Here is a 27,629-nt window from a genome sequence, read left to right as displayed (position 1 = left end):
TCTACCAGTCAAAGGTTAAAAGGCTCCTCTATGTGTGATATGAAAGTGTGCGTCATTTGTTCAGCAAGCCAGCGGGAGGCCCGATGACGAGTCGCTCAGCAATGAAAGGACAGCATGGTTAAGAAACACGCGGTCTTGAATGATAACATGCCATGGTACTGACCTAATTTCTAGCATGCCTGATTTTCTACAAATGGTCTGAGTTGATACAAAGAGGCAACTGAAACTGACCACAACGTCTGGACTCATTACAAATAAGAAGGGTGGTGGTTACACTGGTGCCACAGATGAGTGGTGATGTGTCACATGCTTAATGGTCTATTCTGCTGATCTAAGATTACAGTACGAACCAGTTCTCAACTCTTCTCTTCCCCCTCAAGAGATCGAGAAAACAACATGATGGACAACAGTGATTTCGTCATTTCAAAAGTTTTAAAACATCGTCATACGCTGTTACCTCACTTCCTAATGTCTTGGAAACCACAAGTGTTATTGTGCCTTTCCAGAGTCCCTTAGGGGTGTCCAGTCCTGCACCTGGAGGGCCAACTTCCTGATCCAACCAGATCCAAAACACCTGCCTGGAATTTTCAAGGAATGTATCCGGTCACCTCTAAACCCTTATTCACTATTCCTTACTCCACTAATATAGTCCACACACATGGCATGGAATATCAGTTGTACACTTATTTATTGTTATTGCGGTTCATTATGTGATTGAATGAGTGCACTCGATAATGTCCAGTATGGTTTGGAACACCAATACAAATGTCTGTCTCGGGCTCAATTCGTTGTTGAAATATAATCATTTACATAGTGGCTGTCATTTTCATGACAGATTTATTTAAACATACATTAAATAATCAAGACATCACTAACGAGTTAAGTAAAACATAATGAATATTTATGCTAATATAGTACACATTTAGCAAAAGAGTTCATTTCTTTGAATTAACAAGCTGTGGACTTGCCTGAGGTAAATGCTATGTGACAGTGTTTACAAGCTGTTTTATTGACGAGATTGAAACACTGATTGAGCGATTACACAAGATATTATATGTTTCAGTAAGTTGTACTGTATCTTTCAACATACCTTCAGATGTTCATTCATGTTTATTCTATAACTAGTATTAAAGAGGAAAAGATGATCGTGTTCACTTCAGATGTTCATTCATGTTTATTCTGTAACTAGTGTTAAAGAGGAAGAGATGATCGCGTTCACTTCAGATGTTCATTCATGTTTATTCTGTAACTAGTATTAGGAGGAGATGATCGTGTTCACAGGAAGGAAAGACTAAGAACATTAAACATACTATTCAATAGATAGATTTTACTAGTATGAGCACAATAATCTGTTTATTACAGTTTTTACATGTAAAATACAGTTTGAAGCTAAAATATTTAACAACCTAGTGCACTTTTTGTGTTCTAATAAATGTAATCATTTTGCTTGATGATTGAAATACATTATTTGATAAATTTTCATTGCACCTGTAAAGTTTTTTTAATGTGCTCCTGAATATTTCAGCTTGTGAGCACATGTTCTCCTTGGGAAAAGATGTAAGCTTCAAGCCCTGTTTCTCCTCAAATATTGCACTACCTGAATATAGCGATTTCAGATACAGCCCTTGAGTAGCTGGTTCAGGTCTGTTTACTTAGGGTTTGAGCGAAATTCTTGCAGTAAGGTGGCCCTCCAGAAGCGTGATTGGACACCCTTATTTGGCCAATGAACTTTGCCCACATTAGACTTCCATATACAAGTGTCGAAATGTTGCCTGTTCTGCAGTGTCCAGTCACTGTCATGGTACCTTCTGGACCATTTGTGAGAAGCTTGTGGTTAGTTTGACTAGAGGAAGTGAGTCCGTCTGGTCTGGTGTGTTTGCCTGAACTTTATAAATGTGTGACAGTAAGAGAAAGCGTGCTGGGCAAGTTTCATTTCCTTTTCATTCTGACTAGCTTGACTGATGTCTTCCCAGTGTCATGTCTTGACAGAAACAAGGCCTTGTTAAACACTTCTCACTTAAGTGAAAAATTCCCCTGAACACCTTCCCATGTACCTTCCAAAAGAGACTGGGTGAATGAATCAGACACTCTTCACAGTTTACAGTAGGTAAAAAACATTCTGAAATATTCCAATTTAAAATAACTGTTTTCTATTTTTCAATATAGTTTAAAATGCAATTTATTCTTGTGATGGCAGAGCTGATTTTCAGCAGGTTCTTAATATTTTTGTGGAAACCATGAACAATTTTTTTTTTTTTTTTCAGGATTCTCTGATAAATAGAAAATTCAAAAGAACAGCATTTATTAGAAATAACTTTTGTATTATTAGAAATGTCTTTGCTGTCACTTTTGATCAGTTTAATGCATTCTTGCTAAATAAAAGTGTTAATATCTTTTAAAAAAAAATCTTACTGACCTCAAACTTTTGAGCGGTATGTAAAACGGTGTATATAAAATGATTATTAGAATTATTATATTCATTTATTTTTTGTTTGTTTTCCTTCAGTTATTGTCTTTAATAGTCCTTGCGCAAATTCAGGACTTCTTGTTTTTGCTTTGTGTAGTGATATCATCGATCAATTCCCATCAGTCCAAATGTCAAGAATTTCTTCATATTCTTCATCTCATAAAATTCTTTACATGCCGCCATGTCACGTCCCTCATGTATGTCACCTAGGAATTAGCCCTTCTTGGCTTTGCGGAGTGTTCCTTTGGTGAAAGACCGGCTCTGTCTGCGATGACCTTGCTGTTAATTGGGCAATTCCTCCGCTCATGTGACCTCAGCTTTTTCATGGCCTTCCAGAAATGACCCGGAGCTCCCTCATCTGAATGCCCATTTAAGAACTCTTTCCATCAGCCAAGGGGCCATGCTAATCTCATCAACATCCCTTTTGTACATTTCCCAAGAGGAATTGTGTTTCTCCTAGGACTCCATCTTATATGGTTAAGCATGTGTTTTGCTTCTTTGCATATGAAAAAGTAAATTAGTGTGTTTAGGATGTTTCTCAGGGCTGTCAACGGTTTCAGTCAACAATCATCAGATTGTTGGTTTCAATTCGGTATTTTTAATTTTTAAGCAATTCAGAATTGCAGAGATTTAAAGATTTGTTTTGTTTGTATATTCTTGTGTTTTCATGTTCATCATGTGTGTCAATTACTGGAGGTGTTCACACCACATTTTGGCACACATCTCAGTGGTTTACCATCAGGAACTTACCTTCTTTGAACCCTTGTTGTGCAAGACCTTGATTTTTTGCTTTGCTTTTTGTTGCATGGCATGCTTGAACCAGTTTCATTCGTCCCTGTTTCCCAAGTGTTGCTTTATACCAACATGTTGTGCGATTGTTGGCAGAGCAACATCAAGATCTCATTCCACTCTTTACCTCAGCCGTAGCCTTCAAACATCCAAATGCAATTATTTCTGCTACAGTTATTAACCGCTGTTGTTCGGATGGGGGAAAAGGGTGTCTGGGAAAGTTTGTAAAAAGAAAAGTTATTGGTAAGAGTGGTGTGCACACCTAAAATTGTTTAGCTGCATTTAGAGTTGGATTGTTACCCATGTACCACTTTTTATTAATAAGTAGCTCTGTTCAAAAAGTGAGCTGCACTGCTATCTATCTATGTAGTCAGCTACCTTTTTCTAAGGAACCATCTTAACAAAATAAAAACTTGCCTGATGCTTGGGCAATATTCCAATAGAGTTTGAGTTTAGCGTGTTGCTAAGCTAATGACTTGTGCAGCGGTTAGCATTTATTTTTGTGACGCCCCACTTTAAAAGTAAAAAATGTTGAATAAAGAATAATGAACATATAAATGACATTTCTTACATATATATTAACAATAATGACAGGGTTTTGAACAGAGCTAATGTTAGGCTGAAATGTAAAGCTGATGATATAAAGTACAGTATTATTTACAGTAGTAATTGGAGATATTAGAGGGTCAGTGCTCATTAATAGCATATATCTGAGCACTTGGGCACCATAAACAGGTATATACACTATATTGAAAGCCAACAATCTGTCAAATAATTGAAATCTAATTTTTTTTTGAATGTCTGTTGCTTCTCTTTATCATCTGTAAAAATATATTGGCTGTCTGATGACAACAGTATATTTGTTTTTTTTTCTTTTCTGATCCCATCATCAAATGAGTTTGGGTACGGGTGAAGTGAGATGTGTCCAGTCCTTTCCATAACACTGACAGATGTTGAGCAGGAGAACAGGCTGTGATGTACCTCTGCAGAGCCCCCTGCTGAACGCTGAACGCTGGCTGATTTCCCCTCTCTTTGAACTTGTTGGGAGGAGTGTCTGTCTGAAGTCTTGTCGGCAGGCAAACCAGAGGGAATGTCCTGTACAGAGAGACAGGGTCCCTGCCGAGTGATATGATTAGTCCAACGTGCTCTTTAACAAGGAGGACTGTGTCAGACAAGTGTTAATACATCTATACATGTATATCTCTTGAGGTTCATTACCCAGACTAATTCAGGACATAAGTAGAGCCTGGTTTCAGCCCAGAATATTTAGGTATTGATGACATGAATATGAATTTTTATTATGTTAAACAGGTTCAGATGATGTGTACAGATGTGTACTGTATGTAATATGATTTGTGCATTTGAGCATGTTGTGCACAAAAGTGAATATGTTTGGAAAGCATGGTATTACCATGATTTTGGACAAGGGCTTTTTTGTTGTTGGTTTGTAATGCTTTTGAAGTCTTGTGCTCACCAAGACTGTATATATTCAATCAAAAATACAGTAAAATGGAAATATGGTGAAATATTATTATCATTTAAAACAACTTTTATATATTTATAAATAACTTTTCTATTTTAATATATTTTAAAATGTAATTTAATTATATATAGACAATGTAAATAGAACTAAGCTGGATTTTCAACAGCCATTACTGATTTGGTGCTCAAGAAAAATTTCATATTATTAACAATTTTGAAAATAGTTGTGATGCTTAATATTTTTTGCTTGTTTGTTTTTGGTTTCTTTGATATTTAGAAATTTCAAAAGAACAGCATTTATTTAAAATAGGAATCTTTTATAACATTATAAATGTCTTTATTGTAATTTTTGATAATGTGTCCTTGCCGAATAAAAGTTTCTTACAAAAACAAACAAACAAACAAAAAGTTGCTTAAACTTTTGAATGTTAGTATAGTGATTAATCCACCCCGAGGAAGTGTTTCTATATATGCAGTGTTTCTAAAATGAGAAAGGAAATTGATTTTTCCTCAGCACTTTTGCCCTTGTCGGTCACAAGTTGTTTAGCCCTTAAATCTACACGTTTGCATAATGCTGATGGATAAGGTTGCTGGTTGTTTGGGTAGATGTGATGAATGGGTGTTAGATCATTTTAGTTTTCACAGATGCTCAGCGCTCGACTTAACAGCAGGACCAAGGTCATGTGTTAGCTGTTCCTCTGTAAACAGACAGTCTGTAAAACATTAACAGGCAGCCGGATGCTTTCTGCAAGCTCTTTAGATGTAGTCTTTCTTGTTTCATCTCTCTGTTCAGACTGTCTGGTCTGAAGAGACCTCAGGTTCTGCCCCACCCATTCAGAGGCATTTTGGCAGCAGGGAACGGGCCCCACCTCATGGGCTTCTACGGGACACTCAGCATCAGCTGTCTCCTCTGGCACGCACAGACCGCTGGGTCCATCCCTCCAGCATATGCCTGGAGTAACGCAGGGCTTAGCAGAATTCCTCTTTGGCGTGACATCCATGGCTGTATAGTCCATGAGTTACCTCCACACAAAGGGCAACAGGTTTATCAGGACAGATCTATACGCATATGTACCCTTCTTAACCATGACAGGACTACATGTTTTAGAGTAACCTTTAACATCAAGGGCACATTCCTGATTAGAGAACGTCCGCAGGGTTTTTTGACCGGATTTATCTGTAATGATGATATGTAAGTCTCGACGGTTGTTCACAGTGATTTGTGGCGACAAAGTGACCTGAAGTCATTCATTTTCAAAAACAGTTGGCAGTTTGAATGACAAATGAGCTATATTTATATATAAATGTTTTTATTTTTATTTTTTGACCTTAAAGTTTCCTGAAAAAACATGTCTATGTTTTAATAGATATTATAATAGAGTCTCTCATTTAAACAATAGGAGCAAAACTTTTAATTGGTTCTAAGTTTGATTATTTTCCATGTTTTAGGAAAACATTCAGCAGTTCATTAGCATCATTAGTCAATGTTTACAGAAGTCCTCATTTTTATATTAAAACATGTTGAAGACATGTCTTGATTTTTTAAAAATTATTTTAGTATTTAGTTGTTACATTAAGCATTGTGAATCTTATTTGACTGAATCATTTGGTTATGTTGAAATTATGGTTTCTTTGTCAGAGATAATATATGCGACTACTACATAATATAATAAGTCACCTCATAGAATATATTTTTTTTATATTTAATAACAGCTTGTTTCAGCTGATCCTGCTGCTATCTCCTCTATGAATGATAATAAATGTTTTTCTTTGCTCTTCTCTGCAGGAAGGAGCAGAATGTCTTGTCTCCAGTCAACTGCTGGAACCTTCTCTTGGCTCAGGTGAAGAGAGAGAGTCGAGACCACGCCACTCTCAGCGATCTCTACCTCAACAACATCATCCCACGCTTCGCCCAGATCAGCGAGGACTCAGGACGCCTCTTCAAAAAGGTGACATTTTTCTTTACAGATCAGTCGATTCCTCTATTAAAGCCACTGTATTGGTCAATGAGCTTGATGTTTCAATTTTTTTTTTTTTCTTGGAGTACCGGTTTTGAACTATTGTGACCACTTTTGAAGAGGTGCGCTAAGTGGGATAAGGGGTGCATAAATAGCATAAGCATTTAATGCTAGCTTTGAGAAGAGATAACAGATGCTGTATTACATGAAACATTTTTACTCAGTTGTTTGTATTTTATATACTTTATTGATATTTATATTAGAGCTTGTAAAATTAGCATGTTAACAGTTTGCTTCATAACCATCTTCTGTGGGTTCTTATGTGTTCTTCTGCTCCTTAAAGCTGATATTGAGATGATTATAATCTAAAATCTCAGGCTACAATTCTGTATCCTGTTAGTCAGGTGAAGTTGATAGATGTGAGAGAGTATCCCAGCCTTTGGTGTCTCATTTCTCTTGGCTTGTCTAGACTGGTTATACAGGCAAGAATGTTCTAAACATCTCTTTCACAGCTCTAAACCCAGAGCTGTGAAAGAGATGCTTTCTGATCCACACGTTTCCTGTCTCCATTGGTTGTCCAGGTTAATCTAGTTCACTGAGTCGATCTGGTCTGTTTAAGGTCAAATCTAGTTTTGTTTAGAGAAAAGATGAGGGAACCTCCACAGGTGATCTCCTTAAAACAATTATAGTTTGGATATCTCCCATCAGTCTATCAGTTGGGCAGGGAATTTTGATACTTTATCAGATAGGTTTGATACTTTGTCCATTTGAGGTCTCGATTATGTGTAATTTAAGGTTTAATGCAAGTTTGTTCTCTAAACTTTTCTAAAAAATCCAAATCAAGAGGGAGAAAAGACACCCTTCATTTTTTAATTATGTTTTTCCCCCTATATAACTAGCGGCAAGAGTCTGTCAGACCCCAATCAGCACTTGTTTCTCTCCAGCTATCTCTCTATCTGTTCCTCAGTTCCCGTGAGAGAGAGATGAGTCTCCCTATCAACATTCATCTCAAATCTCTGGCTCTCTCTCTCTTCTGTAGTTTAGCTCACCCGGCTCTCCATGCTGCAGGAATAACAGGCCTTTAATTGAACGCTCCCGGCCGGCCTCTCTCTGGAGGCTTCTTGGGAATCACTGAAGTCTGTGCGACTGGACTTACCCACGTCCTAGTGCTGCACACTTCCCACCTGTCTTAAAAGCTCTACGACATGCTGGAGAAATTCTGCACTCTAAATGCAAATGCAGTCAAGGGAGCCATGTCCGGAGGAGGTTTATGACTTTATTGAACCACAAGAGCAGACGCACAATAAAGAAAAAACACTGTTAGAAGTGTAGAACGAGAAGTATGGCAATGAAGTTTTGGACGAATCCTGTCTCCTTCCTCAATGCCTGATCAGAAATGTAGCGCAATTTAATTTGACCGATTTTAGCTTCAGTAATAATATGTGATTGTGTGATTGATAGGTAATTTAATTGACTGGATAGATTGTATAAATATATTTTCTACCATTTGTAATCTGGTGGCAAATAGTAGAGATGCACAGTATATCGCTACCATATTGGTAATCTCCATCCATCCATCCATCCATCCATATTCACTTGTAACATTTAAAATGTTTGACTTTAGTTTTTTTTGTGTGTGTGTGTGTGTGTGTCTGTGTGTGTTTTCATTTTAATTTATTTAGACGAAAGTGTTGAATTTTAATATTGGCTATAACATGAAAATAATTAACGGCTTATCTGTATCAGCCAGAATTTTAATAATGGTGCAAATAAGTGTTTTGGTAAAGTTCTTTGGAAATTCATTTAGTGCCACTAGTGTATTTATTAAAAACAGATATCTTCTGATTATCATTTTTATCCTAATTTCATATGTTCTCATTTACTTTGTAAATATATTGTCTTGATATATTGAAAGTGGATTATTTTTCTCTTTATTAGGAAAAGTCACTAAACTGTGGAATATTAGCTTATTCTTTAGACTCCAATAACCAAGAAACATTATTCATGTCATGGGCATATTTTTAATGCATTTTTCTGCTGAAGTAGCTCTGATCACTAAATACGAGCAGAATGTTTTTACATAGCACTTTGAATCAAGACAAAGAAGCTTCATAAATTAAACCACATGCTTTTGTTTTTTGGGGGGAATTAGAAGCAGAGGCGCTGTTCATAGGAACAATCCTTTGACATGTGACTGATGTCAAGTGCCAGTAAACCAATCCCCTCACACACCCCGAATTGATGTTCCTGTGACAGATTTGTGCAGAACCAAAACCAATCTCCTGCCAGGCTCACGGACAAATGTGTGATCTTTTTCATTTAACAAGTGCATCTCGTCATTAAGGTTCATAAATCCATGTCCTCCCATCCCAGAGTCTCTTCTCTTGTTGCCCAATAGATTTATAGAGCTCTTCATGGAAAATCAATAGTTTACTCCCATTTTTTGGGGTTCTTTTTGTGTGTTGTCTTTGGAGTGTGTCTCCGAGCAGATGGAGCAAGGCAGCTCTGCCTGCTCCGACCGCACTCCTGAAGATCCATTTCACCACAGGAGTGTTATGCTGCTTAGAGGGGAAGTGTTATGTGTGTCTGTGAGCAACGGAGCAAGAGAGAGGAAGGAAAAATTGAGAGGAGTATAGCCTAGACCCAAAAATCCTAATAGAAAGAGCAAGCTAAATAAATCCATCAAATGCACCTTATTGAACTGATCTGAAATAGGGATTTGTCATGAAATGTTTTACTAGTCATCCGACAATCAACAGGGCAGCCATCAACCCTGATCCCCCAGCAGGTCTGTAAGCACAAATGAGGGAGGCCACATGCTTCTGAACTATCTCCCACACCTTCAGTTTAACACTTACACATAATAGGAAAATGTAATGGGACAACATTTTCATAAATAAAGAATTTGAATGTGTGTTTGGAGGTCTGTCCACTTGCGAAGTCTACTGTTTTATACTGAGTTTATACTGTTTTCCAGTTTTCCACTGCTTGTATGCCTATGTGTGTTTGCCCAATGAGATTCTGGTTGCTTTATATATATATATATATATATATATATATATTCATTATTTTATGTTTGATAGACTTCCTCAGACATGCTTAAAGGTGTGGTGAGCATCTCCAGACAGGCACTTCATTCCCTTCTCTGAATCTGGGTGTTCTGTTCTCACATATTACTCAGTCCGCTGACTCCAAATACAACCCATCAGAGCACCATTATGAATGACTGCCTAAAGGGTATCTCCTACGGGACACCTCCCAATAGCCTACTCATCCATCTCAGCTTTCAAAGAGTTAAAATGAACTCCAGTTTGTCCATCCTGGACAATAGGAAGGAGCTGTGTGACTGTTTTTGAAGATTGACAGATTGACTGTTTGTGTACACTCTCAAATCACTCTTTCACCCTTTACTTCCCCCTTCTGTCTTTTATGCCCATGCACACACTTCATCTCCTTTCAGTCACACATTTCCTTTCTCTTCCATCATTTCCATCACTTCTCATCCTCAAGAGCTGATTGACATGTCCAAAAACATCCATGAACCCTCGTTCAAACCTTCAAAAACAGGAAAAACCCACAAAAATGTCAATATGGGGAAAAGGGAAGGAGTAACTGAGTAAAAGCCCTCAATGAATGCTAGACATCTTCTTGGCTGGCTCTCAAGTCATCAGTCCACAGCGATTGAAGTTTGGACTTGAACTTGCAAGCACTTCATTTTCATGTCATGCTGTGCCTTCATTTGCCAACTTCCTCTTAAAAGACACAGCATCCACCAGAACGGCAAACCACCATTTCCATCTCACACAGAGTTTACCAGACCTTTTTATTCTACAGTCTCTGAGAGGAAGTCTCATCAGATTCACGATTAATGGTTTCCAATTTCAGTTCAGCTGCACAATTTTTGACATTCATTGTAAATTGATTGACATTTAACTGAAATTAAATGCTTTTACATGGTCTAGGTCCAAAACACCTATCTGGAAGTTTCTATATGCCTAGTTACATCTTGATCAGCTGGTTCAGGTGTGTTTAATTGGGGTTGGAGCTAAACTCTGCAGCACAGCGGCCCTCCAGGACCGAGTTTGGACACCCCTGGTCTATACACTTAACAACTTTAGCAGCAGTGTAACATTTAGATGCAAGTGCACAAGTTTGCAACCCATTTTAAATCCATGATATGATGCATTTCCAACTGAAACTTGATATTCCACCAGAAAAAGAGGCTTTGGTCACTCTGCAGTTTTTCTTGCTCTTTGAAAACATTTGTATGGCCTCCGTATTTCCTTTTTTGGATGTTCCCAATTGCCCATACTGTAAATTTAATCCGGCCCCGTGTGCAGTGTTCCAGTATAATCTGACGGTTTGGACAGGACTGTATTGAACTAGATGTGTTTGGGGTTAGCTGGTGCTGACCTCCATTACTGAGAGGGCAGATAGACATCTCATCGGTCCGTCTAACAGTGACAGCCTCTGGGCTCAAGGTCCAAGAAGGATTGTAGGTTGTAACAGAGAACAGGGCACTACTGTTAATCATGATCTACACCATTATCTTCCTCTATTTGTCTTTTACTAATGTTTTTTCTTTTCTCTTACAGAGTAAAGAGGTGGGCCTCCAGCTACAGGAGGATTTGATGAAGGTCCTCAATGAGTTGTACACGGTAAGATACAAGGACAGCCTAGTCAACCGTAACACCTTTTTTTTCCAGTACTGACAACAATAAATCTGGGGCGATCATTTTTCTGCAGCATTTCCATGTTCCATTTTCAGTTTGTGTCGCTTTCTCTAGCTCAAACTTTTTCCTTGTCTTTCTCTCTCAATATCTCTTGGTTGTTTCTATCAGCCTGCTGCAGCTAGGCATTGAGTCAGTCGAGTGCTTATTTTGGTCTCTTGTGGTTGTATTCCAATCAGTGTTTTTGAGGTGAGGGGTTGGCTATAGTTACTTTTTCTTCTTGTTGAAAACATTTTGAGAGCTTTTAGTCACTGTTTACCCCCTGTGTGTGGTTGTGTTACTAGGTGTGTCCAATTTGTAGTTTTTGAAATGGCCTAGAAGGAACCGTTTAGTCGCCTCTTAATGTTTATGTGCCTTGAAATGGATGTTTGTGTGTATGTGAACAAAATAATGTTTTACCAGACAGTTGCTGTAGTTCAGAAGGACATGAACAAGTAGTAAATGATAGTAATTATAGTTGTCAGCTAGCAGTGAATAACCTGCTGGCACGCAGGTTGACTGCTTGCAGCCTACCTGAGACTCTAAAGCAGATCTATTGCTTTTGCAGTGCCAAAAAAGGAGCACTGCGAGTATGAGAGCTCTCCAAATGGTGATGATGCTCTTAGGATGGTAATGAACAGCAACAGTTGTGGGTCAGAAGTCTGGAATCCAGTCTCACCCTTTACTGACTGTAATCCTAGAAGATTTTATGATATTCAAGCTATGCTGTATGTTTTATAGTCCTCAACCATCAAATAGTTGTATATTTAGTTTTAATTATTTACCACTGCTTTACAAATTTTGACATTGACAATGTAAACATGCTTCGTTTCCCATTATATGACACTTTCCATGAACAGGATATGTAGTTTATAGTGAACTTTTTCAGTGTTTACATTCTAGCAAAAAAATGTAAAAAAAACTCATGGCAGTTAACCTTTGTTTTAACCATCAGTGGCAATATGAATACTGTTTTATAGACTTAGCGTTGCAGTATCCGTACCACCACAGAGACCCATGTTCGCTTACAGAGCTGAAATTAGTAGTTGTGCATGGAAAATTCAGGGATGATTCAGTGGATTCTAAGTAATGTTATCATACTGCTGTACAGGGGAGTGCATCAGGGCTGCTTTCTGATACACAGTGCAGTGTTGCATGGGGCTTCCATCTATACATGTCTTTAATTAGTGACACAGCTAAATAATCTTAATGATTTCAGGGTTTTATTTTTACTGGGAGAAGAAATTAAATTAGAAATGCCCTTTGCACATATTTCTGTATCCTTTGTTTTTGTGGGGGAGGAAGGAGTAGTTTGGGGTTTTTAGGGTGGGGTGTTCTGGGCTCAAATGTGGTAGGAGGAGAACCCGTGATATTGGCTTACTTTGAATGACGACTGGATTCCCCCCCATACAAATCCACACATGGACTACTGGGAAATGACTGTAACCCATTTCAATATTCCATAAAAAGTAAGCAAATCCTTTAATTAAAGAGTTAAGGATGATGAAAATAAACCTGGCATCATTTTTAGTGACATCTGTGCTTTATATAAAGAAAGGGAGGAATGAATGGAAAAGCTGATGATGATTATCTCAGCCTTTTGGACCTAAGAGGAACCTCATAGGGCCGAAATTGGTGAAAAACGTAATGAAACATGTTTCTTCACCATTTTTAACAGTGGCTAGTTCAATAGTTCACCCAAAAATAAAATTCTGTCATCATTTACACACCCTGATGTCTTTCCAAACTCGTATGACTTTCTTTCTTCTGTGGAAGATTTTTGGGTGAACAATTCTTTTAAGAATGGGAAAAAGAACCTGACACTTCTTTGCACTTTACAAGAGCAAGAAAAGGCCATTGAGACCCGCCCATATCTATGTTTGCCAAATTCCTCTTGTAAGTGTTTCCTATTAATGATGACATTGCAAAGAGCTTACTAAATTTATTATGCCCATCATGGAGGCTGACACCCTCATGAAAGCCAGTGTAAATGGAGGGAAATGGAGTCCATTAACTTTCTTTCTCTTACAGCCAGGGAGTGATGGCTTGGTATCATCTCTCCGGTCTTGGCAGAGTGTTTGATTGCAAGCACAAGAATGGCGTCACTCTGTGACATTCCTCTCAAAGGAGCAGAAGTTTTGGAATGAGATCCTCCCTTCAGTCCCATTCCTAAATTTAGCATCTGCTGAATACTAACTATCAAGCTTGGTGGCGTCTTCCAATCCTTGGCAACAGATGACAGAGCCAGGGATCTTTCAGTCTCTCATTGGACTTAGATGTAAACTGTTCTTTATAGGGTCATATCATTTTATCTTTTAATTCATTATGTATACATTTTAATATATTAAATGTAAATTTTTTTCTTTATTATATTGTTTATTATTTATGTCATTTATACACAATTTTCTATATTATTTTATCTAGTATCCATCCATTTTATATTTAAAAAGGGGCCCATAAAATGCCCCTTTTAGAAGATATAATGTAAGTCTCTGGTGTCCCCAGAATGTGTCTGTGAAGTTTCAGCTCAGAATACTCCACAGATCATTTATTATAGCTTGTCAAATTTGCCCCTATTTGGGTGTGAGCAAAAACGTGCCGTTTTTGTGTGTGTCCCTTTAAATGCAAATGAGCTACTGCTCCCGGCCCCTTTCCAGAAGAGGGCTGAGCTTTAACAGCTCTCACGCAGCCAAAATGACGATTGTCAGTAACGGTGTTCAGCCTTACATTGTTCAAACTGGAGTCGGACACTGATGAAGAGACTCAGGAAGAAGTTGCAACTTTTAGAATGCATCTGGATGTTTCTGAATGGTTAGTGGATACATTTATGGAGTTGATTCAACTCATTGACTAGCATGTGCCGTCATGTTAATCTTTTGTGCAAATCCAGCGTTGAATTGACCCTCGTTTGTGAAGAATTCTGGCGTAAAATCCTGGCTTGACAACAACACTCTACTACAACAACTCTTCCTCTTCTCTAAAACAGCCCAACATGGCCTCGCCCCCTTTGTTGCGGGGACAGGGTTTATGTACATTTTAGGGTAAATTTTCTGAACACTGACGTGTAAATATGGGCTGTCGTATTTTAGTCTATCGAAATGTTGTAAGAAACTTGCATACAGAGTGTAAATTCAGAGTGATGTTTTTGATTTTGCATAATTGGTCCTTTTTCATATTTTTCATAGTTCACCAAACTCTTTTGCTTCAAAAGAAGGAAAACTTGATTTCCTTTTTACAGTATATGACCCCTTCAGAGTGCTGCATGGTTTGCAGTCCACCTACATGAATAAATCTGTGCTCTCTGTTTTCTTCATCTATAATGTGGCTTGATGGGGTACTAAGAATTAGTAATAAGGGTTAATAAATTGGATTAGATTATGTAATTCTCCTTGGCAGAGTTACTCTGCTGGAGTCTTAGTCCTTGTGATGGAAACTCATGGTGTAATATCCCGTTCCCTCTCTGCCTGAACAAACACAGTGAGCTAAAAAGGTTCTGCATGTCTAATTGTGAGTATAAAGCATTGGTGTGAAAGATTTCGGGCTTGAAGCAGTTTCTTTGAGTCAGCTGTGTCGTGAAATAAACTGTGCTGTTGAGCCGGAGAGGTCACCAGTTCAGATGTTTTCAAGTTTCAGTCTGATTCTTGTCTGTAATCTATCGTTTCAAGCTGCCTTCATGAGAATGACCACCTGTAAGGATCCTTATTTAAACAAACCACCATGACACAGATACCAAAGCAGTCTAAATCATGCTGAAAAATATTTATACTTATGCTTAATTGTTTTTAACTGTCATCATATTTCTCTGCAAAATCCAATTAATCACTTTTACCCAGCTTACATTTCATGGTGTGTTCAATGTTGGCACAAAATGGGCTTTAGGTATGGGCCTTGAATGGATTTGTCCATTGGTTCCATGTCGGCCCATACTGACATGTGAATTAGCCCATACCTCAAGTCCATATCGTGCCTACATTGGCAGCACCATAAAATCACTAAGCATGATGCATTCGCCCTATGTCTAAGCTCCAACTTTATGTACATTTAATGTACATTTCCTCTTCCTCCCTGCACAGGTGATGAAGACCTATCACATGTACAATATGGACAGCATCAACGCTGAGAGCAAGCTGAAGGATGCAGAAAAGCAAGAGGAGAAGCAGATGAGCCGCAGTGTCCGACACGAGGACAGGCAGACACCGCGCTCACCCGACTCCCTCACCAGCATCAAGATCGAGGAAAAACATGTGCGCCGCAGCTCCGTCAAGAAGATTGAGAAGATGAAGGAGAAGGTGAGCAGTGAGATCAAAGGGTTCAAATGAGAAGGGATGAGGTGAGAAAAGAGTTAATAAAAGGAGATATCAGAGTTTCTTGGATAGTTTAAGCAGAGAATGTGGAGGAAAGGTGAACGTGGGTAGAAGAAGAATGAACAGATGGAGGGGGATTTCAGGGAAATGGGAAAGGTGATGGAGTGGGAGTTGAGAGAGAGGGGCTGAAAGGGGCTGAAACCACTGCCAGATGGTGTTGAGGGTCCTAAACCTGATCCTAGACAGCTTTAATGACCTGTTGATTGTGGTTTATCCAACATATAACACACATCAGATATGTAATCCATGCTTGTCATGGCTAAATAACACTATGCTTATCACACGTCTCTCTGGAATACATGATTCTGAATGGTAAATCACGGAATTCTGCAGTCAAATAAAATAAAATTGGTGACAAAATTAAAAAGGTGTTTATAGTTGACCGACAATAGTGTTTTATGTCTGTTAAAAAGAATAAATAAAATATGTTACCACCAATGGTGTTTTCAATAAAATAATAAAATAAAATAAAATAGGTGATCAACAGTTGTCGTTTCATATCAATAAAATAAAAATTAAGAATAAATACATTTTTTTTAAATTAAATTAATTTAAATTAAAATAATAAAATTGGTGACCAGCAATGGTCCATTTACATAATTATTTTCACTGTAAAAAATCAAAAGTTGAGAAAAGTTAAAAGTTTAAGGCAACAAACTTCAGCAGATTTTTGAGTTTTCTCAACATGTTTTTGTAGGAGATTTTTGAGTTTTCTCAACTTTTTTGTTGTATAAACTTAATACAACAAAAAGTTTGTTGCCTTAAACTTTTAAGTTTTCTCAACTTTTGATTTTTTACAGTGTTGTAAGTAGCAGTGTAACACACAGTATCAGCTGGTTATTATCACAAAATAAACTTTTTTTAGGGTAAGACAAGGCTTAATAGGTTTGAAGGTTAATATAGTGACCTTACACTCTCGTATTTCTGAGATTCCAAGCTGCGAATTCCTGAAATTTCTAATTCGATATGGTAATCCCTAGCACTAAACGACACTTAATTCATCAAAACGAATGGCTCCTCCATGACTGAATACACTGTGTTGTAGAATGTCATTTGATGATGTAATGAGATGACATGCAGGCAGGGGTCAGTCATTAGCATGTCTGGGACAGATATTGTTGTCAATCCATGTCTTTGTTCTTCTGGAGTCCTCTGGTTACCATCTCTGTCCAGTACCACCAGCTTACAGAATGATTGATGGGATCATCGCTGGGTTGTTCCAGGGCCACCTCTGTTTCCACAAGACCAACAGCAGCTCCTCTGTGTGCGTCCCACTAGTGAGAGCCTGTGGTCATCCCAGCAGTATTTAGAGATGGAAATGTAGTGCAGTTTGTGGTGGCAGCTCTAACATTTCCATATTAAGGGAGGGCTAGAAGAAGCTAAACAAGGTGCCATCCATCATGAACTTATGTTTGATTTTAGCTTTAAAGGTTGTTCACTCAAAAATAAGAGGTCTGTCATTACACTCTTGCTGTTCCAAACAGCGTATGCTTTTATTTTTTACCCCAAAAAATTAAAATAGATGTTTTCCCCATATTCCTATGATGCAGGTTTGACTTCATATTGTTGGGTTTCACGACAGTAGCGAACCAATGACGTTTATAAGTATTGATATCCAACTTGCCATATATGTGAGAGATTATCGGTGAGAAATTACTTAAGTTTTGGTGCCCAAACTATTTGAACTAGTTTTATGATGCTTTTGGTACTTTCTGGTACTTGTTTTGGAGCTTGACAGCCTGTAATCACAATGAATCTGCCTTTTTCTATTGTTGTCTCATCCTCCTGTTTTTACCTTTTATTCTCAGCGGCAAGCAAAATACACTGAGAACAAGCTGAAAGCCATCAAGGCCAGGAATGAGTACCTTCTTGCTCTGGAGGCCACCAACAGCTGCGTGTTCAAATACTATATCCATGATCTGTCTGACCTCATAGATGTAAGTCCACCTTTATCTCATCACTATAGCTTCAACATAGCCTTCACTATAGCCAGTTTGTGGATCTTTAAGTGCTTCTAGTGTATTGTTATAAAGAAATGTATACAAAAAACACTTTGAGCTAAATCACAAATATTCCTCCTTAAAGTGATAGTTCACCAAAAAATGAAAGTTCTGACATCATTTACTCCCCCTCAAGTTGTTCGAAATCTGTATAAATTTCTTTGTTCTGCTGCACACAAAGGAAGATATTTGGAAGAATGTTTATAACCAAGCAGATCTTGCCCTCCATTGACTACCATAGTAGTAATACTATGGTAGTCAATGGGGGCGAGAACTGCTTGGTTACAAACATTCTTCCACATATCTTCCTTTGTGTACAGCAGAACAGTGCAAAGTGAAAGTGACTTCACTTTTGTTAAACAACCCATCTGAATTTGCTACTTTTTTATGACCAGTATTCTGTGCAACCCTAAAAGGACGTTTAAGTGTAATGCCCTGAATATGCCCAACGTATAGAGTGTCCCACAATGTACTAATACCCACTGACAGTGTGCTGCCTCATCAGACTTCCTTCTTTGAGTGTAACCCTGAAGGTAGACCTGTAGCAACCCCAATGTGAGCTCCGCAAGAGGGCCCACTTGTCCCACCGTATCAGCATCAGGCTCCTAACAAGACACCCACAAAGTGCTGAAATCTCCTCCTCATATTACCCTCAATTGCGGCACACAGGGGCCCACACAACGTGACATCCTCTTTTTTGAGTGAGGATGATGGATTTAGTTTGAACAGTCAGAGCGTGGAAGTTGTAACCATGTACTGGTTAATAGCCAAAAATGGGTTTCTTGGGGTGTACGAAGGGCAGACTATTAATATTATAATGTTTTTATTCTATTTTATTTTATTTTATTTTTAATACTAATAAAAATGTATTTTATTGTACTTTATGTTGCTTTGGATGAAAGTCTCTGCCAAATGCATAAATGTTATGCTTTACTCCTGATTTTACTGCCTGTCTCGACATAAAATTTTTATTTGCAGCTTGAAATACCAACCAAATGCCCCTTTTTCTTCCCCTCTCTCAGTGCTGTGACCTAGGCTACCATGCCAGCCTGAACCGTGCACTGCGTACCTACCTCTCGGCTGAGTTTAACGTTGAGACTTCCAAGCACAGTGGTCTGGAGACCATCGAAAATGCTGCAGAGAACCTGGAGGCCAACGCAGACAAACAAAGGCTCATGGAGACCTACAACAATGTCTTTTGCCCTCCGATGCGCTTCGATTTCCAGTCTCACATGGGTGATATGGTCAGTTGGTGTGATTATTATTGCTTAAGACATGACACTGGTGAAATGAAGTAATGGAATATGCAGTGGTGGTAATTATTTTCATGCCCCAAGCAATACACCAACAGCAGAGTCACACTGTGGGTAAACAATGACACGTAGACATTCTTAAGCAAGTGAGTGCAGCTTTACTGATGCCAGATGCTTTTGCTCCAATATATCAAACATCTTGATGATATCAAGAATCAGCTCTGCTAAATACCACTAGCTAAATACATGCTCCAATGATCAGCATTGTCTCTCTGAGAGGATGTGTCCTGCTGTTACATGAGACTCTTGCAAGACTGTCTCGTTGCATGTCCAAACAAACCCAGACACCTCTAGAGGAATGAAGCATTTCTCAATCAGGTGTTGCACAGTGACAGACATGCCTGCTGAGAGACCTCTGTTGTTTCATCCCTGTATTATTATATATTGTCATTAGACTGTCCAGTTATGATGTTACAGTATATATTACTCTATATTAATGTGGCAAGTTGACTGGTAACCTTATAGGTGCTGTAATTTATATATGGAATCACACACAGAAATTGTCTGCTTTGCCTAAAAGACCATACTGAATTATGTCTTAAAATATCACACCTTTTATTTTATTATTATTTATTTATTTTATTTTATTATTTTTTTGTGAGATGTGTCCTTTCTATGTCACTTGTCACCAAATTGTTAAAAGGTTAGTTCACCCAAAAATGAAAATTCTGTCATTTTTTTACTCACCTTCATGTCGTTCCACACCCGTAAGACCTTTGTTCATCTTTAGAACACAAATTAAGATATTTTTGATAAAATCTGATGGCTCAGTGAGGCCTCCATGGCCAGCAAAATAATAATAATCGACTTTCAGATGACCAGAAAGGTACTAAAAACATATTTAAAACAGTTCATGTGACTACAGTGGTTCAACCTTAATATTATAAAGCGACGAGAATACTTTTTGTGTGCCAAAAAAACAAAATAACGACTTTTCTAGTAATGAAAAGCACTAAAAACACTACTTTGAAGCTTTACGAATCCTTTGTTTGGAATCAGTGGTTCGGAGCACCAAAGTCACGTGATTTCAGTAAATGAGGCTTCGTTACGTCATAAGTGTTTCGCAATTTCAATAGTTCACGTGACTTTGGCAGTTTGATACGCGATCCGAAACACTGATTCGAAACAAAAGATTCGTAAAGCTTGAAGCAGTGTTTTGAAATCGGCCATCACTAGATATTGTTGAAAAGTCGTTATTTTAGGGGTTTTTTGCCGCACAAAAAGTATTTTTTGTCGCTTTATAATATTAAGGTTGAACCACGGTAGTCACATGAACTGTTGTGTTCTGAAGATGAACGAAGGGCTTATGGGTGTGGAACGATATGAGGGTGAGTAATAAATGACATAATTTTCATTTTTGGGTGAACTAACCCTTTAACACCATTTACAGTACCTATAAAAAGCCAACAGTAAGGCTAATGAGCTGTATTAAATGCCCTAAAAAGTATTATTAATTCTTTTTATTACATCTATTTAGTATTTTAAATTATTTTAGATGTCATTCTTGCCACTAGTGTCACAAAACCAAACATAATGATTTTTTTTCATAATGATAATGACAGGTTTTCTAAACACTGCAATTGGTCAGTCAAACAGATATTCCAGACTCAAACTCATGCCATTGGCTGACCCAGTGTTGCGTGTTGGATTGTCAAACTGATGTTTTGATAGCATCACAAAGACAATGTGAATAATGTGAATATTAAACTGTGAATATCAATCTTAACATGGAAAAAATGACACGCTACAGCTCTCCTAAATGTTAACTTTTTAATTGGACTAGATTTTTCCCTATTAAATCAATCAACAGTGTTTTCTGCTGTGTTGAGCTTTAAGATGCTGTCTTTGTTTGTAGCCAACCTTGCATCAGGGTCCTGGATGTTTGTATGTGTGTGATGAACAGAGCAGCTGGTTTTCCCCAGTGCACATGTGCCCTGTTGTGTGCTCAGCCCTTAGGGAGAGGGTGGACCACAGTGAGCAAGATGTTCCGCAGCTGTTAGGGGCAAAAGAGAGTGAGCGAGAGAGGCAGATAGACGCTTGCTCGGGTCACTCCGTTCTTCAGAGCACATGAGGACATAAGCTTTATGATCACTTCTGGGGATGGTTTTGCTTCAGTTCCCCTTCATTCTGTTGTTCTCAAGCTCTTTCTTCTCTCTTTCTCCGTCAGGTGGGACATATGTGTGCCCAGCAGCCTGTACAGGTAGAGCTGATCCAGAGATGCCAGCAGCTACAGTCCCGCCTGTCCACACTGAAGATAGAGAATGAAGAGGTGATTTACACATGGCCAAATAAATACAAGAAACATACTTGTATACATGCAGGCACAGTAAACACATGCCTACATACATAATGTATGCAGATTTACAAGGCCTATACATTTGTGCTCAATGAGATTCAAATCTGCAATCATCTCTTCAAGAATTGTGTACATATTCATCTCATCTGTCAAACTTCAAAGATTTTTTTTTTCACATCAGTTTCCTTTTTCGGTTGATGTGTACTGTTTCAAATCAAAGCATTGGATTGGATCAAAACATTTGTAATGTTGTGCTGTCACTTCTACACATCTTTACACTTTATTCCACAGATTTCTATACAATTTAAATATTTACATTTATACATTTGGCAGATTTGACCTAAACCAAACCCATGACCTTGGCGCTACATTCATATAATTAAATAGATCCCTGCCACTTGAGTATTTTGGCTAATTTGATAAAACGTTAAGCTACCAATAGGACTGTAGCTCTGTTTAACATTACCATTAAACATTTATGTTGAAATCCAACTGAAAATATGAAGGAAGTCTGATTCTGTCTGAACCTCCACATAAGTCACTTTAATGTGTTTTAAATGGGCTTGGTTGGACTGGGGAGGTAGCGTTCATGTTAGTGTTTCGATAAAGTATGTAACTTTCTCCAAGTTCTGTTTTTTTTTTTTTTTGTTTAATGTATCTTGTACATAGACCTTTGTGATATTTAAGAAACCAAACACAGGACGTTAGTTTATCTCACATGGGGAAAAATCATTTACTTAATCAGTATTTTGTAATTGTTTTTCAGTAAAAATATTTAAACAGCCTTACAACAAATTTACTTCAGATTATATAATTTTATTTAAGTTTATTAGTCTTATCACACTATTTAAAACTTCCTTTTTCTTGTTTTAAAATATTAATCTACCAAAATGTTGTGAGGTTTATGCTCATAAATAATGCAAAAACCAATTAGCCAGTGGGGTAAAATGTCTTAAAATTTTATGTCATTTTGCTCCTCAAGTAAATATTTCTTGTTTAGATATTTTAATGGAAAACAAGACAAAAATACCAATCAAAAATGATTTAATGCAGTGCACTAGTGTGTAAGAAATTCTTAATCAAGTGATTACAGCAGGAGAAATTGCTGTTTCACTCACATACTCTGTTTATAATAGGTGAAGAAGACGATGGAGGCCACTCTACAGACCATCCAGGACATGGTGACCATTGAGGACTTTGATGTGACTGACTGTTTCCACCACAGTAACTCAATGGAGTCAGTCAAGTCCACTGTGTCTGAATCTTTCATGAGCAAACCCAGCCTAGCCAAGAGACGAGCCAACCAGCAGGAGACAGAACAGTTCTACTTCACGGTAAATGAGAGAGAAACCAGTTTAGTATGAGGTCACTTGGTTGAAGAAAGGCCAGGGTATGGTGGATTGGACGATGGGAAATCTGTAGCTGGGGGCATGGAGGGACATAAAGAGAAATGGGAAATGAAGGGTGATGAGAGGAGAGATAAGAGATTGAATGTTTGAGATTTAGCTTAGTGTCCTTTCTTCTCTATCAGAGCCTTTTAAGAAGCCTTTGATTGAAAAGAAGGCAATTAGAGGAGACTGCTGCAGTTGACTGCTCTTCATTAATCTATCCTTGTTTGTAGTCCACTGAAACTGTGTTGCGTTGAAATTCTCAACAAATAACATTACAGAGGAATTTGTTCTCCAGACAGATCTTACAAAATACCCAGAACGCTGTTGCAGTCGCATAGCAATGTACCACGTTGTCAACATGAATGTGTCTTAGTAACTTTTTTAAGATTTTAAGATATATATATATATATATATATATAACTGGCAGAAATTGTTTTTATGATTATCAATGAAAATTATCAATATGATCAATGGAGGCACAAGATTAGCAAGCAGAAGTTTGGTTGTTGTCACTTAATGTTGTACAGGCTTTATCAGGTTATACCCTGATGTTTTCCTCCCTTACGTCTCCCTCTCTCCTCTTTCTCTTTAACTCCCTATCTACATTCAGTTTGTCTCTTCTCTGCCAAAAGAACTAGTGCATGTCTCTATGTCTTGGCTATCCTTCCTGTGTCTGCATGACTGGTATGGCTGTGATATATGATGGATGAAATTGTAAGCATCTGTCTGCCCAGCTCCCTCATTCCCTCTGCAGTTCAAATTTCTCTCCATCAGTCTCCTGAACCCTCTGTCTGTCTCTCGGCTGTCAGGTTTCCATCAGGTCAGGGTTCTCGCCCCTAAAGAGCCATAAGCTATTAGAGCACATAGATCCAGTGTCTCCCTGTGCTCCAGTGGATATGAAATTAATGTTTACGCCAACAAGATGTATTGTCTCAACACTACACAGCAAATTGAAAGGGGTGGAGGAAGGATCGTTTGCCAGAAAGTCGAGAAAAGAAAGGATGATTGATTGTTTCACTCACTTAATAGCTGTCCTAATGAAATTTCTCAACAGCATTTGTTCATAAGTGTTGAAATGATCTTGCAGTTGTACTCGAGTTTAAATGTGTTATATTTACTGTTTCAGAAACTGAAGGAGTTTCTGGAGGGCAGGAACCTCATCACCAAACTACAGGCTAAACATGAACTGATCCAAAAGACTCTGGGAGAAAGTGAGTAATCTTTCTCGAGTGATGTGTGCATGTGTGTTTGGGATCATCTCAATTGGAAAAACTAATGTCATAAAATATTGTGGGTGTAGTATTGCTTTTATACAGCAGTTCAATCAGCAAAACGTCTATTGAGTTGCTTACATTTTAGACACAGTATCAGTTGCTTTTTGCTCCACCAGTGAAAATAGTTCAAAACAAAGTCGAAGCACAATCACCCATTGTGTTTCTCAAAGCAACACATAATAGTGTTGTTTTGTTCCTTAATGAAACAATGTTTTGAATGAATTGGTTGAGAAAATGATTCATTGTGACTCATTCATAAAGGCAGTAGCTATGTTTACATGCAACCAAATAATCTTTTTTTAATCAGGTTGACGGCTCAATCAGACTGAAAAGATTTCATATAAACACCTCAATCAATCCGACTGAGGTCTGATTCAAAAATACCTTGGACCCATGCACAGTGCTGCAATGCATATGTCTACATTCAATTTTTTTATTTGCTAAAAAACCAGTTATATTCTTAGATACGTCATTAAGGCAAAAACAACAATTATACTCATGATAGCTTCGGTGGTATTATCACGGTGATCCTGAATTCTGCAACTGGACACCGTGTGAATCATATGTGAATCATAATGAAAAGTTTAGGGTTCATATAAACAGAACTTTCAGAATCTGTTGGATTGGATTCATGGATTGGATGAAAATGAATGCATGTAAACATACCTAGTCACTTTATTTGAAACACTTTATTTGAAAATTCTGGTTTCATACCAGAATAAATCAGTGTTTTTGAATAAATTAGTTGAGTGAATGATTCAACTGACTCACTCATGAAGACAGTCATGCGTTTCGTTCCTGAATGAGTACGTTTTTGAATGAATCATGAAGTTTTAAGTGAATTATGTGCTCTTGGACCAATATTGTAGCACTGTTTTAACAATTCTCGACAAATCAAATTCTAGTACCGGAACTAAATGTTGTAAAATTGCGAATAGTTTGTCATTAGTCTGGTGCATCCTCATTTAGAGTCCTAGATAGCTAAGTAAATGTGTGTGAAATGATATATAAATTAGTCAATTGTTATTTCATTATTCTAAAATTGTAAAAATGTTTATTTTATGGGTAGGATAGGGTAATATGCATGTGTGGGATGTTGCAGTGTCAGGCAGAAAGGGTTCTGAGTTAACCATGTGTGTGTAAACTTGAGGATGGTACAGATGTCATCAGTCTCACCAGAGTCTGAAGCTTTAACAGTACAGTGCCGCCCTGTACTGCTGTCCTCTGAGCCATAGCGTGATCTTATCCACTCGTTTATTGGCAGACCTGGACGGTGGAGGTCAATGGTCATGTGCCACGCTACAAGACAGAGAAAATGAATCTGTATAAAAGAGAGAAGAGCACAGCGGGGATTTCCTGGAGTGTTTTTCACTCTGATGTACCTCCCACATTCATTCCGAGTCCAGACTGAACAGAATTGTCAGCCAGTCAGTTAGGACAGCCAGTGAACAGGAAATGAAACTGAGAGAATCAGACTGATGGCACAGATGATAATGAAGAGATAATTATGCATGATGGAGAGAGTGATGGTGTTGATAGAGAGAGTAATGGTGTTGATTACTCTATCGAGTAATAATTAGCGCTAGCTACAGTCAGAAAGAGGATTTACTTTAATAATAATAACATAATGATTTTGTACATATTAACTTTCTCCCCCATTTGGAACTTTCACAGTTCTAATAATTCCAATGCTGATATTAACATTTTGACCAATGCTGATAATTGTGGGGTCAGTAAGATTTTTTTTTTTAATGTTTTTGATGTTTTTTTAATGTCTCTTATGCTCAGCAAAGCTGCATTTATTTGATCAAAAACAGAGTAAAATCATTAATCATTAGCAAAATAATATTATTACAATATAAAAGAACTGTTCTCTATTTGCTATGAATTTTTAGCAGCCATTACTCCAGTCTTCAGTGTCACATAATCTTTCACAGATCATCCTAATATGCTGATTTTATGCTCAACATTATAATGTACAATATGAAAAAAATGCATAATCATTTTGAGATTTGCTAAAGATAACATTTAACAATGTTATTAAATTATTTGTGTTTATTATTTGTGTTTTTAAAGATTAACTTTTCAGATTTTAAATGTAACATTTGTTAAAAAGAGCATGTATAATTAAATATACAGTATATTAATCATTACTTCAGAGCACCTGGATCTTTATCCACTTGGAGATTTCAAGTGATCAAGTGATTTCAAGTAATCATTAATTGAAACATTAATTGAATTCAATTGACCCCAGTTATTCACATGCTGTCTTGCTCATTTTGTCCACTGAAAATAGATTTCAGTGTCAAAATGCCTTAGTAAATCCGGCCTCCGGTGTGAAATAGTGCGGGTACAATCTGTGCAGCCCCAGCTGTTACTGAGTGAACTGACAGAATGTTCCAGCACAGATTGAGGGAAACAAAGTGGTTTAGATGATTAGCTCATTGAAGTCTGTTGCACGTTTGTCATTTGCTGAGTCGAACTACATGTGATGGGGAAAATAACATGCTGTGATGTCGCTGAATGTGTTTGGAGGGGAATATGTGGGTATGGGGTCACGTCCCACAGGAAGTGTCCTCTGTGACAGCGCAGACAAGAAACGGGACGTGTGTTTTATTCCCAAAGGAAACCACGTCCAGCTGTGGCCTCTTCCTCAGACATCCAGCCTGCTTCTAACAGTTTTCCTCTCTCTTTTTCCTTTTTTTTTCTTCTCGTATCTCTACTTTCAGGTCAGAAGACCGACTACTGCCTTGCCAGGTGAGTGCTGTGGGAAAACCAAAAAATCCAAACAAGTCGCAAACCATTTACGCAGAAGAATTAATTTAGCACAAATACAGATGTTTCAAGGCCAATTATAGATGAATATCTTGTCTAGACATATTCATCTTTTATTCACATCTGCTGATTTATTTATTAAGTCCGGGGTAGGTGATTTACTCTCCAGTTATAATGGAGTACAGAAATGGGAACGGACCTTTAAACAAGAGTTCACAGAAAAGACACAAAACAAGCACTTTCACAACAAAGCCTGCCTGTGTGCGTGTGTGTGTGTGTGTGTGTTTAAATCCAGTGTATTAAAATAGGATCCTTCTCGGGAGGGTAATTTCTACTGGTCTAATGGCCACAGGCAGGTTGTGAATTGAATGTTGGGGAAAATTAGAGCAGTTTGAGGGGAAATGATCCATTGTAATGACAGAGCTTCTCTTTCTCTCTCCATCAGCGGACGGAGGAACTCCACTGTGCGAAAACAGGTATTTATCAACACTCGCTGGTAGAATTGATTAACTGATGAATTGTGATTCAAATGATTCTGGATTGATCCACAAATATTCATAATAATTTTTTTTTTACTTACTAAGATGTGTATCTGTATAATTATGTATACACTTCTATGTGTTATATGTACTTGTGTTCAATGCATTTCTTTAAGATTAGTCATATAACAGTAATAAGGCAGTGCCAACCCACAATCATTGTGCATGTGGCAGTGGGATAAATTTGTAAACCAGGCCAGTGGGATAAATTTAGCGTACACATCCTACCACCTAAACCTACAGGGGTTTACTACCTTACAGTATGGGTGAAT

General features: G+C 37.8%; 1 protein-coding gene across 7 annotated transcripts in view; it reads left to right on the top strand.

The window, feature by feature from the left end:
- srgap2 (SLIT-ROBO Rho GTPase activating protein 2) overlaps window positions 1–27,629 on the top strand; it is a 97,979-nt gene that overhangs the window by 52,608 nt on the left and 17,742 nt on the right. For all 7 annotated transcript variants that reach the window (XM_051913121.1, XM_051913120.1, XM_051913124.1 and 4 more), the window contains 10 exons: window positions 6,525–6,687; window positions 11,292–11,354; window positions 15,479–15,694; window positions 17,578–17,706; window positions 18,792–19,013; window positions 21,250–21,351; window positions 22,515–22,712; window positions 23,896–23,980; window positions 26,773–26,800; window positions 27,264–27,294. In XM_051913121.1, coding sequence (XP_051769081.1) covers window positions 6,525–6,687; window positions 11,292–11,354; window positions 15,479–15,694; window positions 17,578–17,706; window positions 18,792–19,013; window positions 21,250–21,351; window positions 22,515–22,712; window positions 23,896–23,980; window positions 26,773–26,800; window positions 27,264–27,294 — 1,237 coding nt within the window. The remainder of the gene's footprint in view (window positions 1–6,524; window positions 6,688–11,291; window positions 11,355–15,478; window positions 15,695–17,577; window positions 17,707–18,791; window positions 19,014–21,249; window positions 21,352–22,514; window positions 22,713–23,895; window positions 23,981–26,772; window positions 26,801–27,263; window positions 27,295–27,629) is intronic.

This window comes from Ctenopharyngodon idella, chromosome 11 (genome assembly GCF_019924925.1).
Source record: "Ctenopharyngodon idella isolate HZGC_01 chromosome 11, HZGC01, whole genome shotgun sequence".
Classification (NCBI taxonomy): domain Eukaryota; kingdom Metazoa; phylum Chordata; class Actinopteri; order Cypriniformes; family Xenocyprididae; genus Ctenopharyngodon; species Ctenopharyngodon idella.
Note: the sequence above shows the minus strand (reverse complement) of the source record. Positions and strands in the feature narration are given on the sequence as shown.